The 12,216-nt window shown below is 40.8% G+C and overlaps 1 protein-coding gene across 2 annotated transcripts in view; it reads left to right on the top strand.

Annotated features, from left to right (window-relative positions):
- The window catches only part of ift172 (intraflagellar transport 172), a 180,867-nt gene that overhangs the window by 11,880 nt on the left and 156,771 nt on the right, over positions 1-12,216 (top strand). For both annotated transcript variants that reach the window (XM_059981671.1, XM_059981669.1), the window contains exon 4: positions 7,762-7,801. In XM_059981671.1, the coding sequence (XP_059837654.1) occupies positions 7,762-7,801 (40 nt within the window). The remainder of the gene's footprint in view (positions 1-7,761; positions 7,802-12,216) is intronic.

Below are 12,216 nucleotides of genomic sequence, written 5' to 3'. Positions count from 1 at the left end.
GAGTGCTGTCAGAGGTTACAGTGGGAGATTGATAGGATGCAAAACTGGGCTGAGAAGTGGCAGATGGAGTTCAACCCAGCAAAGTGTGAAGTGGTTCATTTTGGTAGGTCAAATATGATGGCAGAATATTGCATTAATGGTAAGAATCTTGACAGTGTGGAGGATCAGAGGGATCTTGGGGATACTGCGCACATTTCTGGTCGCCTCACTATAGGAAGGATGTAGAAGCTATAGAAAGGGTGCAGAGGAGATTTACAAGGATCACATACAAAATGCTGGTAGAACGCAGCAGACCAGGCAGCATCTATAGGAAGAAGTACAGTCGATGTTTTGGGCTGAGACCCTTCGCCGGGACTAACTGAAAGAAGAGATAGTAAGAGATTTGGAAATGGGAGGGGGAGATCCGAAATAAGCATAGTTATGTTCTCCCTTTCAAAGCGGGCTTAGAAGGCGTTGAGTTCATCTGGCAGAGAAGCATCACTGCTATTCATGCTATTGTAGGAAGTAATGTCTTACAAACTCTTCCAGAGTTGTCGTACATCCGATGTCACCTCCAACCTCATTCAAAATTGTCTCTTCGCCCTTGAAATAGCCCTCCGCAAATCATGCCTGCTTTGCTGGTATGGGCCTGGGTCGCCAGACTTGAATGCCACAGATCTGGCCTTCAGCAGACAACGTACCTCCTAGTGTATCCACGGCTTTTGGTTTAGGAATGTACACTAAGTCTTTGTAGGCACACATTCATCCACACAGGTTTTAATGAAGTTTTATTCATCCATATTCGAAGATGAATCCCTGAATACAGTCTTATCCACCGATTCAAAGAAGTTCTGTAGGCAGTCCTGTGCATACCTCTTGATGCTCACTACTGGTGCTGCAGTCTTCAGTCTCTGCCTATACTCAAGGAGTAGAAGTACAGGCTTCTATTATAGAGTACAGTAGAAGTACAGGTGATCAGACTCCCTGAAGTGAGGCCGTGGTATAGCTTCAACGAAGAGTCAAGTCAACTCAAGTCACTTTTATTGTCATTTTGACCATAACTGCTGGTACAGTGCATAGGAAAAATGAGACAATGTTTTTCAGGACCATGGTGTTACATGACACAGTACAAAAACTAGACTGAACTACGTGAAAAAATACAAAACAGAGAAAACTACACTAGTCTACAGACCTACACAGGACTGCATAAAGTGCACAAAAACAGTGCAGGCATTACAATAAATAATAAACAGGACAATAGGGCAAGGTGTCAGTCCAGGCTTTGGGTATTGAGGAGTCTGATAGCTTGGGGGAAGAAACTGTTACATAGTCTTGGTCGTGAGAGCCCGAATGTTTTGGAGCCTTTTCCCAGACGACAGGAGGGAGAGGAGATTGTATGAGGGGTGCATGGGGTCCTTCATAATGCTGTTTCCTTTGCGGATGCAGCGCGTAGTGTAAATGTCCATAATGGCAGGAAGAGGGACCCTTATGATCTTCTCAGCTGACCTCACCATCCGCTGCAGGGTCTTGCGATCCGAGATGTTGCAATTTCCGAACCAGGCAGTGATGCAGCTGCTCAGGATGCTCTCAATACAACCCCTGTAGAATGTGATGAGGATGTGGGGGGGGGGGGGGGGGAGGTGGGAGATGGACTTTCCTCAGCCTTCACAGAAAGTAGAGATGCTGCTGGGCTTTCTTTGCTATGGAGCTGGTGTTGAGGGACCAGGTGAGATTCTCCGTCAGGTGAACACCAAGAAAGAGTGCTTTCAGTCAGAGAAATGAAAGGAAAACACTATATTGTTTTTTTTTCTGCTTCCTTTCTTTACATCTGCTCAGCTAGGATAGTAGAGGTGCCAGGCAGGATAGTGGAATCCCCTCTTGAGGGATGTAGGAAGCCAGGGAGACCTCCAGTGTCCCTGACGACTACAGCCATGAGAAGTGCATTCAGCTGCAGCTTCTAACACTCCACATTAAGAAGTTTGAGCTGGAACTGGATGAACTCCAGATCATTTGGTAGACTGAAGGGGTGATAGACAGGACATATAGAGAGGTAGTTACACCCACGGTGTAGGACACAGGAAACTGAGTTACTGTCAGGAAGGGGAAAGGTGTTAAGGAGCCAGTGTAGAGTACCACTGTGGCCATCCCCTCAACAGCAGATATATCATTTTGGATACTGTTAGGAAATTGACCTATTAGTGGAAAGTCACAGTGGCTGGGTCTCTGGTATTGAGTCCAGCTTTGCGACTCGGAAGGGAAGGGAAGAGAAGAGGCACGTTGTGGTGAAAGGAGATTCGTTAGAGGAAAGGACAGGAAGTTCTGTGGGCGAGAATGGGATTCCCAGATGGTGTGTTGCCTCTTGGGTGCCAGGATCTGGGATACTTCAGACTGTGTCCTCAGCATTCTTAAGTAGGAGGGTGAACAGCCAGAGGTCATGGTCCATGTACGTACCAATGACATGACTAGGATGAGTGACAAGTTTCTGCATGGGAGTTCAGGGAGTTGAGTGCTAAGCTAAAGGGCAGGACCTCTCGGGTTGTGATATCAGGATTGCTAACCATGCCACATGCTAGTGAGGCAAGAACTAGGAAGTTTATACAGTTTAATACATGGCTGAAGAGTTGGTGTAGGAGCGAGTGCATAAGATTTTTGGGTTATTAGGCTCTCTTCCAGGGAAGGTCGAACCTGTACAGAAGGGACAGTTTGTACCTGAACTGGAGGGGAAGTATTACCCTAGTTTGTTACTGCTGTATGGTGGGGTTTAAACTAGAGTTGCAGGGGGATGAGAACCAGAGTGCCGGAAGAGTTGGTGGAGAGGTTGTGGAGGCAGATGTTGGTAAGACCTCAGACAAAGTCAGTAATCAACATGTGACTAGTGTCCTGAGCTGTGTATATTTCAGTGCCAGAAGTTTCGTAGGAAATGCAGATGAGGTAGCTAGTTTACAAACAGAGGCAATGTGTATTGAGGAGAGGCTGTTGATAGGACAAAATTGCAGTCAATAGGATAAGATCCAAAGTAAAAGGTGGTCAAAATAAAAACAGGGTGAATACAGGACTGAATGTGCACGATATACAGAATAAGGTAGGTAAACTTATAGCACAGTTGCAGATTGGCATGTATGATGTTGTAGACATCACTGAATCAAGGCTGAAAGAAGATTATATTTGGAGCTTAATGTCCAAGAATACACAATGTATTGAAAGGATGGGCAAGAAGGTCGAGGGGATGGTGTTGCTCTGTTGCTAAGAAATAAAATCAAATCATTAGAAAGAGGTGACATAAGGTGTTGAATCATTGTGGTTAGAGCTAAGGTACTCATTCAGCAACCATGGGACTGAGTTCAAGAGGTAATGTTACAGCTATATAAGACCCCATTTGGAGTACTGTGTTCAGTTTTAGTCACCTCATTACAGGAAGGATGTGGATACTCTAAGAGAGAGTGTAGAGGAGATTTACAAGGATGTTGCCTGGATTGGAGGGCGTAACCTTATGAGAATAGTTTGAGTGAACTTGGCCTTTTCTCCTTGGAGCAATGGAGAATGAGAGGTGACCTGATAGAGGTGTGTAAGATTATGAGGGGCATTGGTCGTGTGGATAGCCAGAGGCTTTTTCCCAGGGCTGAAATGACGAACACGAGGGAGCATAGTTTTAAGGTGCTTGGAAATAGGTACCGAGGGGATGATAGGGGTAGGTTTTTCACACAGAGATTGGCGGGTGCTTGGAATGCAGTGCTGGTGGCAGTGTTGGAAGTGGATACAACAGGTTCTTCTAAGAATCTCTTAGATAGCTACATGGAGCTTAGAAAAATAGAGGGCTATGCGCTAGGGAAATTCTAGGCAGTCTCTAGAGTAGGTTACATGGCACAACATTGTGGGCCCAAGGGCCTGTAATGTGCTGTAACTTTGTTCGTTCTATGAGCTGCAAGGGTATAAAGACCCTAATGGGAGTTGTGTACAGACCCCTAAGCAGTAGTAAGGATGTGTTCTACAAATCAGAATGGGAAATAGAAAGTGCATGCCAAAAGGGCAATGTTACAATTCTCATAGGGGATTTTGATATGCTGGTAGATTGGGAAAATCAGGTTAGTGCTGGATTCCAAGAGAGGGAATTTATAGAATGCCTACGAGATGGCTTTTTAGAACAGCTCATGGTTGATCCCTCTAGGGGATCAGCTATTCTGGATTGAGTGTTGTGCAATAAACCAGAATTGATTAGAGTGCTCAAGGTAAGGGAATCCTTAGGGGCAACTGATCATAATATGATTGAATTCACCCTGAAATTTGGGAAGAAGAAGCTCATATCAGAAGTATCAATTTTATGGTGAAGTAAAGGGAATTACAGAGGCATGAGAAAGCAGTTGACCAGAATTGATTGGAAAAGAACACTGACAGGGATGATGGCAGAGCAGCAATGGCTGGAATTTCTGGAAGCAATTCTGAAGGCACATCTCAAAGAGGAAGAAATATTATAAAAGCAAGATGACACAAGGGTGGCTAACAAGGGAAGTCAAAGCGAACATAAAAGCCAAAGAGAGGGCATATCATATCAAAAAGTAGTGAGAAGTTAGAGGATTGGGAAGTTTTTAAAAACAAATAGAAGGCAACTAAAAAAGTAGTTAAGACGGTAAAGATGGAATACAAACGTAAATTAGCCAATAATATTAAAGAGAATGCCAACAATTTCTTCAGGTACATTAGGTGTAAAACAGAGGTGAAAGTGAATATCTTTCCGCCAGAAAATGATGCTGGAGAGGTAGTAAAGGAGGACAAGGAAATGGCAGATGTACTGAGTAAGTATTTTACATCTGTCTTCACTGTGGAAAGCACTTGTAGTATGGAGAAAGTTCCAGATGTCAAGGGTCATGAAGTTTGTGAAGTTACCATACTAGAGAGAAAATTCTTAGGACACTGAAAGATCTGAAGGTAGATATACCCAGGGTTCTGAAAGAGGTGGTTGAAGAGATTGTGGAGGCATGAGTGATGATCTTTCAAGAATCACTAGATTCTGGAATGATTCTGGAAGACTGGAAAATTGCAAATGTCACTCCACCCTTCAAGAAGGTTAGTTCTTAAACTGCTGGAGAACAGTGTGGAAAGAACGGGTGCTGTTTTCTCCCGGTAGTGATTAGTTTTTAGTTCCAAGTACTCCTGCTACATTTTGTCACCCTGCAACCTCATCTTTCGATCCCTTTGAACTATGAAGGACAGTATGTGTATTAATGTCTCTCTCCAGCAGACTTCATCATGATCATCATGACTCCAGTATTTCTACTATTTTTAAAATGTTTCTTGACTGTACATATGATTTTTTTGTGTTCAGTCGCTGAGCAGCAGTGAACCATCTGACTAGCCTATCAGAGTTCTCTTTGGGAACTAATTGACTTGATCAGCATTTCTGATCTGGCTATTGTTCACGATTGTGAACAAAAAAGGGAGACGAGCAGAAGAAACTTTAGTCCAGTTCATCTGACCTCAATGGTTGGGAAGATGTTGGAGTCGATTATTAAGGATGAGGTTTCAGGGTACTTGGAGGCGCATGATAAAATAGGCTGTAGTCAACATGGTTTCCTCAAGGAAAAATCTTGCCTGACAAACCTGTTGGAATTCTTGGAAGAAATAACAAGCAAGATAGACAAAGAAAAATAGGTTAATGTTGTGTACTTGGATTTTCAGAAGGCCTTTGACAAGGTGCCAAACAATGAGGCTGCTTAACAAGTTGAAAGCCCATGGTAATACAGGAAAGATTCTAGCATGGATAAAGCAATGGCTGATTGGCAGGAGACAGAGTAGGAATAAAGGGAGACTTTTCTGGTTGGCTACCGGTGACTAGTGGTATTCCACAGGGGTCTGTGTTTGGACTGAATATTTTTATGTTATATGTCAATGATTTGGTTGAAGCAATTGATGGCTTTGTTGCAAAGTTTGAGGAAGTAGAGAGGCTGCAGAAGGACTTAGATTAGGAGAATGGGCAAAGAAATGACATTTGGAACACAGTGTTGGGAAGTGTATGGTCATGCACTTTGGGTGAAGAAATGACAGAGGTGACCATTTTCTAAATGGAGAGAAAATGCAAAAAACTGAGGGACAAAGGGACTTGGGAGTCCTTGTGCAGGATTCCCTAAAGGTTAATTTGCAGGTTGAGTCTGGTGAGGAAGGCAAATGCAATGTTAGTATTCATTTCAAAAGGACTGGAATATAAAAGCAAGGATGTAATGTTGGAGACTTCATAAAGCACTGGTGAGCCCTCACTTGGAGTATTGTGAGCAGTTTTGGGTCCCTTAGAAAGAATTTGCTGAAACAGGACAGGATTCAAAGGAGGTTCACAAAAAAGATTCCAGGATTGAGTGGCTTGTCATGTGAAGAGTGTTTAATGGCTCTGGGCCCTTATTTACTAGAATACAGAAGACTGAGAGGTGTTCTTATTGAAACATATCAAATGGTGAAAGGCCTTGATAGAGTGGATATGAAGAAGATATATCCTATGGTGGGAGAGCCTAGGACTCAACAGCCTCAGAATAGAGGGGTGGTCTTTTTGAACGGAGATGAGGAGGAATTTCTTTAGCTTGAGAGTGGTGAATCTGTGGAATTCTTTGCCACAGGCAGCTGTGGAGGCCACTTTTATTCATAGTTAAGGCAGAGGTTGATGGATTGGTCAGGGCATGAAGGGATACAGGGAGAAGGCAGGAGACTGGGGCTTAGAGGAAAATTGGATCAGCCATATGAAACGATGGAGCAGACTCAATGGGCCAAATGGCGTAATTCTGCTCCTATATCTTCTAGTCTGATATCCTACTAAATGGTGAAGCAGGCTTCTGCTCATATAAGCTCCTACTAGTATCTGGAGTTTGGATTGTTAGGACTGGCATATAGTACTTTCATTGTGCCTACTCATCCAGTTGGGCCTTTTTCCAAGGCAAACAATAACTTCCCCAACTATGACCTTGTAATTTTGCTAGACACATAGCTCAAAGAAAATATACTTCATAAACAGGAATTTACCGTTAATCATATTGTCACTGTCTCCTGATCAGAGCAGGGATGTAAACCAAAGTTCATTAAGTGATAATTCTACCAGTTCAGTGTGGAGTTTGGCAATTTGTTGCTTTTGAATTGTGCCAAATCTGATTGTGCTTCCTCCAATTTTGCATCTGGATTTTTATCATTCATATTGTTCAAGCTTTCTCATCAGAGATGCAACAGACTTCAGCCTTTGCTGTTATGAAATCAGCTGTTCAGGGAGTTTATCTTGTTCCAGTTACTTCCAAATTCCATTTATGGTTCCAATTCCACTTGTGATTAATATCCCTCCTAATAGCTTCCATTTCTTATCAGATTCTCATGCAGGTAGTCTTTGTGTTCCAGCCTATTCCCCTGCAGCAGCTGTCCCCATCTTGTTCTATCTGCCTCTCCTTTTCTGCCTCCATCCATCATCCAACTGCCTCCGTCTCCCTACCCAACCCTACCTAGCTTGACCTGCCCATCAATCTTCTCCTCTCCCAAGTCCACCAGTCGACCTTGGGCTCCTGTCCCACCACTCCCCTTATCTTCCATGTTTTGGCTATCTCCTCTCTCCACGCTCAGTCCTGATACACTGTTTTAATTTGAAACATCAACAATTATTTTCCCCCACTGATGGTGTTCCGCAAGCAGATTGTTTCTCACAATTCCAGCATCTACAATCACTTGTGTCTCCTTGCACTGATAAATTCGTCCTTTAAATTTATACAAATTTTGTCCTTTAAACATGAACACTGATGATTGATTTTGCATTTATTTTTCTAGGGGAGACAAGAAGGTTATTTGTAACAAGTTTGTGCAAACGGTAAGAAAATCTTTTAGTGCAGACAATCTGGAGATTTTAATAATTTATGCAGTCAATTTTTATCATGAATCAGCACATTTGAACTTGTCTAATTTTATGTGTGGCATGAGAGTGTAATCATTTTACCAAGACTAGAAATTATGAGGATGAATTGAAACTTAGTCTCCTGATTCTATATTTTTGTTAGAAATATTCATGAATTTCATTAATCTTTACAGCAGCATTCATTTTACTGCAATCTAGACAAGGACTTTTTTGTTGTATTTTCCTATTCCATGCACTTGCAGCGTTCAGTGCCATTGCATTGGAATGACTTAACACCTCGTGGTCTTGAATATGAAGTTTAAGCTTTCAGCCTAGGGATGTTGTTTGGAAGTGACTAAGTAATAGCAAATTATTAAATATTGAGAAGTACAGGAAATAAATAGACTACAGGTAGTTCCCGAGTTACAAACATCCGACTTACGGACAACTCGTACTTACAAACCGAGGAAGGAGAATGCCATCTGCCATTTTAAATCGGATTGCGATGCCATCTGACATTTTAAGTCGAATCACACACTGTCTGCCATTTTAAGTCATTGCTGTGGACACTGTGTTGAGTGTTTAACTTTGTATTTGGCTTAAATTTTTCTTAGTAAGATTCACCCTGACTCCCCCCCCCACCGTTCCGGTCGGCTAGTGGCGCAGTGAGATCAGCGCCGGACTTGAGAACAGAGGTTCCCAAGTTCAATCCAGTGATAGATCGCCCCCGTGTCAGGTTGATGTCAATCCAGTACTCCCATACCATCCGTGCCGGGTTGATGCTGACCTCGCAGCTCAACCTCATTAAAAAAAACACTGCCACCTCCAGTTTTAATTCCCATGCGGAATATTGTGGAGGATCAAATACCCAAACCCAGCACAGCCCCCATTTGTCCCATTTAGCCTGTCTCAGTGCGGTGGTCCTTGGGACCTGCCGTTCGCAGTGTTTCTCTTCCATTGACAGGAACTGATCGCGATTGAAAATGAAGTGGAAATAATTAAGCATTTGGAAAGAGGTGAAACACCATCGGTCATTGGAAAAGTGTTAGGCTACAGTCAGTCAATGATAGGAACAATTTTAAAGGATAACGGATAAAGTGAGAATAATAGAGCATGTGAAAGGCCCTGCCCTGATGAAAGCTATCGTTATTACTAAGCAACGCAGTGGTTTAATTATTGGAATACATACGTTTCTTAAGTTTTTTATATGCATAGAAAAGTAAAATATATACTACATACTAAGACAAACATTTGACTAACTGACGCTAAATAATACAGGGTGACCTTGTTCCAGCTTATGTACAAATCTGACTTAAAGACGGACTCAGGAATGGAACTCATACGTAACCTGGGGACTGCTTGTACCAGGAAGAATCAAGGAACAAATGAGGCACTTGAGGAGTAGAGGGCTAAAAGTGGTTGCTGTGGCAGATAAGGTGAAGGAGAATCCCAAGGGCTTCTACAGATAATATTAATAGCAAAAGGATAGCAAGGGACAAAATTGGACCACTTGGAGGTCACTGTGGTCATCTATGCATCGTGCCAAAAGAGATGGGGGAGATCTTAAGTGATTTTTATTGCATTTCTATTTAGTCAGGGGATAGATAGAGTCTTTAGAACTGAGGCAAAACAATAATAAGATCATAGACTGTCTATCACTTACAAAAGAGGAGGTGCTTTCTGTCTTGAATAAATTAGGGTGGATAAGTTGCCATGACCTGACAGTGTGTTCCTTTGACTTTGTGGGAGACCTGTGTATTTTGACCCAATTAAGTGACTGCTTCAATTAGCTGAAATTTCATGGAAATAGTTAAAATGGTTTGAAAAAGACAAACTGCTGTTTAACTAACAATGAAGTATTTAAATCAAATACAGAACAAATTAGAACACTACCAATACTACTACTTACTATAAAACTATTAGTTCCAAAAAGTTATTAATGGGGGATTTCATCCAGTGTACACTGCCATGTTTTTTGATTGACTATAATTAAACAAAATCAGCATAGACACCTAGTGCAGCTAAGGAATTGCCTTCTTGCAATCTTTTTGATGACTGTATTCTCCAACTCTTAATTTTCATTGTAACTTTCAAGATGATTGTTGATGCCTTCAAATTCTTCGTAGTCCTAACTTGCTGAAGTAGTGAAATTGTTTCATTTTCTCTTCAGGCTCTTTCTGGCATCTTCAAGCCTGAATGCTTGAAATCGCAGTGAGCAAGAATTCTGAATTGTCTTGCTGCTTATTTCTTGCCAACTTTCAGTGACAAAAATCACTGCTTTTTGAACTCAAGTGCTCGCAATGGATACTTTTAAAAACAGTTTGCTCTAAGCACGGTGTAGTGTTTAATGGCCACACAAGTGTATACAACTGACCCTGGTTAGACATGGTTTGTTAACAGTCTCTTGTCCCAATTAAGTGGCATACTGTTCCAAATAAACAAAGGTAATCCTGGCTATTTTCTTGATTAGTTTTTGTTCCTTATCAGTTGTCCCAAATAAGCAGCTACCCTGGTTAACAGATGGCTCAATTAACTGGAATCCACTGGATATGGATATACCCAATATTTAAAATAGCCTTTGGCAGGAGACATGGAAGAAATTAGTAGAAAGATTAAGGATAATGTAATTACAAATAGGTAACAAATGGATTAAACATGAAAGAAGATTTATAAAGTGCTTTGAAAGGGGAACATTAGCTGAAGCAATCTGTTTTGGGCTTGCTTGATTGTATTTCCTAATGATTTAATTAAAATTAGGGAAAATTGTATTAAGATTTTATTAGAGTTTTTAAAAAAAGAGGCACAGTCAATAATTCTGAAACTGCGAGAATGTAAGTAGATAGTGGAATAGGCAAAAATAGTTATCAAAATTCTTCGTCAGTAAGTCAGTCTGTCAAAAATATTAATTACAGTTTAATAAGAAAGCTGTAGGTTCATACAAGAGAGCAAAATTATTAAAGTTTATGAAATTTAAAGCAGTGGTCAAATGGTTAAGATTATATAAAGAGAAGACAATATGCTGTGAGATGTAATATATAGAAGTCAAAATACATTGGTGAAAAAGAACATTTGAATTTACGGAACATTGCCCATCACCCCTAGATGCAATAGAGTACCTGAAAGATTAATAAATTTGAAGAGTTACTGTTTATAGTGTAAGAATGTGGCCAACAACTTCCTGAAAAATCTTAAAAGGAGAAATTTAATGAATCGTGACTTTTGGGTTGAGGGCTAAGTAGCATTAATTTTAAGCAATTGGAGGTTAATTCTTTTATTCTATCTTGAAGTCCTGACTGAGTCTTGGTTACAGTGCTTCATATGAAAAGCCAGACTTCCCTCAGTGCTGTATTTTTTACAGTATTGTACTGAACTATCAGACTAGATTTTGTCTTCATCAGAAAATAAAAAAAATATCAGTCAGCTATATTTTGTCTGCTATTCAATAAGGTCATGGTTGACCTGCTATCTCAGCACCATTTTCCTGCACTATTCTTTGCTCCCTTTATTCCCTTAGTATCTAAAATCTATCGATCTCATTTTTGAAGTTCAAGAATAGCTAAATTCTCCAAAGAATATTTTGAAACAATGTAAGGGATTCACCATCTTCAAGGTACCGGTCCAAAATACAGACATGAAAGAGAATCTTTAAAAGTTGAATTAATTTGCTTAATCAGAGAATTATGAATGAGTTGATAGGTACATTAAAATGATTTTAAAAAGTTGGAAGAGAATTAACATGCTCTGTTTCCTATGCTCCAGAATCTAGAACAATGAAAAATAATTTTAGGATTAAACATGAGCAATATAAAAGCTTGAGAAGTATTACATAGAGAAAAGTAAAGCGATATAATGCAATAATGAGCAAACACGAGGAAATCTGCAGATGCTGGAAATTCAAACAAAAACACACGCAAGATGCTGGTCGAACACAGCAGGCTAGGCAGCATCTATAGGGAGAAGTGCTGTCGACTTTTCGGGCCGAGACCCTTCGTCAGGACTCACTTCGTCCTGATGAAGGATCTCGGCCCGAAACATCAACAGCGCTTCTCCCTATAGATGCTGCCTGGCCTGCTGTGTTCTACCAGCATTTTGTGTGTGTTGTTGTTTTAATGCAATAATGAGTTAGCATTTTAAGTGGTGGCTATGTAATCTTTTAGGAATACATTAGGAACATATACAGGCATGGGAATAGTTTTGAGCACAGGGAAATGTGAACAATAAAAAAAACCCAGTATCAACCAGCCAATTTCCAAATTGTGTTTTATGTATAAATCTGTATGACTGGGTTTCTCATGCACAGAAACATCTTGGTTGTTCGCAATTATCCAAACAATACAATTCATACTGAGATGTTGCTAGCCATTACTTTTGTTGTTTTGATTCTAAATGAA

This window comes from Hypanus sabinus, chromosome 10 (assembly GCF_030144855.1).
Source record: "Hypanus sabinus isolate sHypSab1 chromosome 10, sHypSab1.hap1, whole genome shotgun sequence".
Lineage (NCBI taxonomy): Eukaryota > Metazoa > Chordata > Chondrichthyes > Myliobatiformes > Dasyatidae > Hypanus > Hypanus sabinus.
Note: the sequence above shows the minus strand (reverse complement) of the source record. Positions and strands in the feature narration are given on the sequence as shown.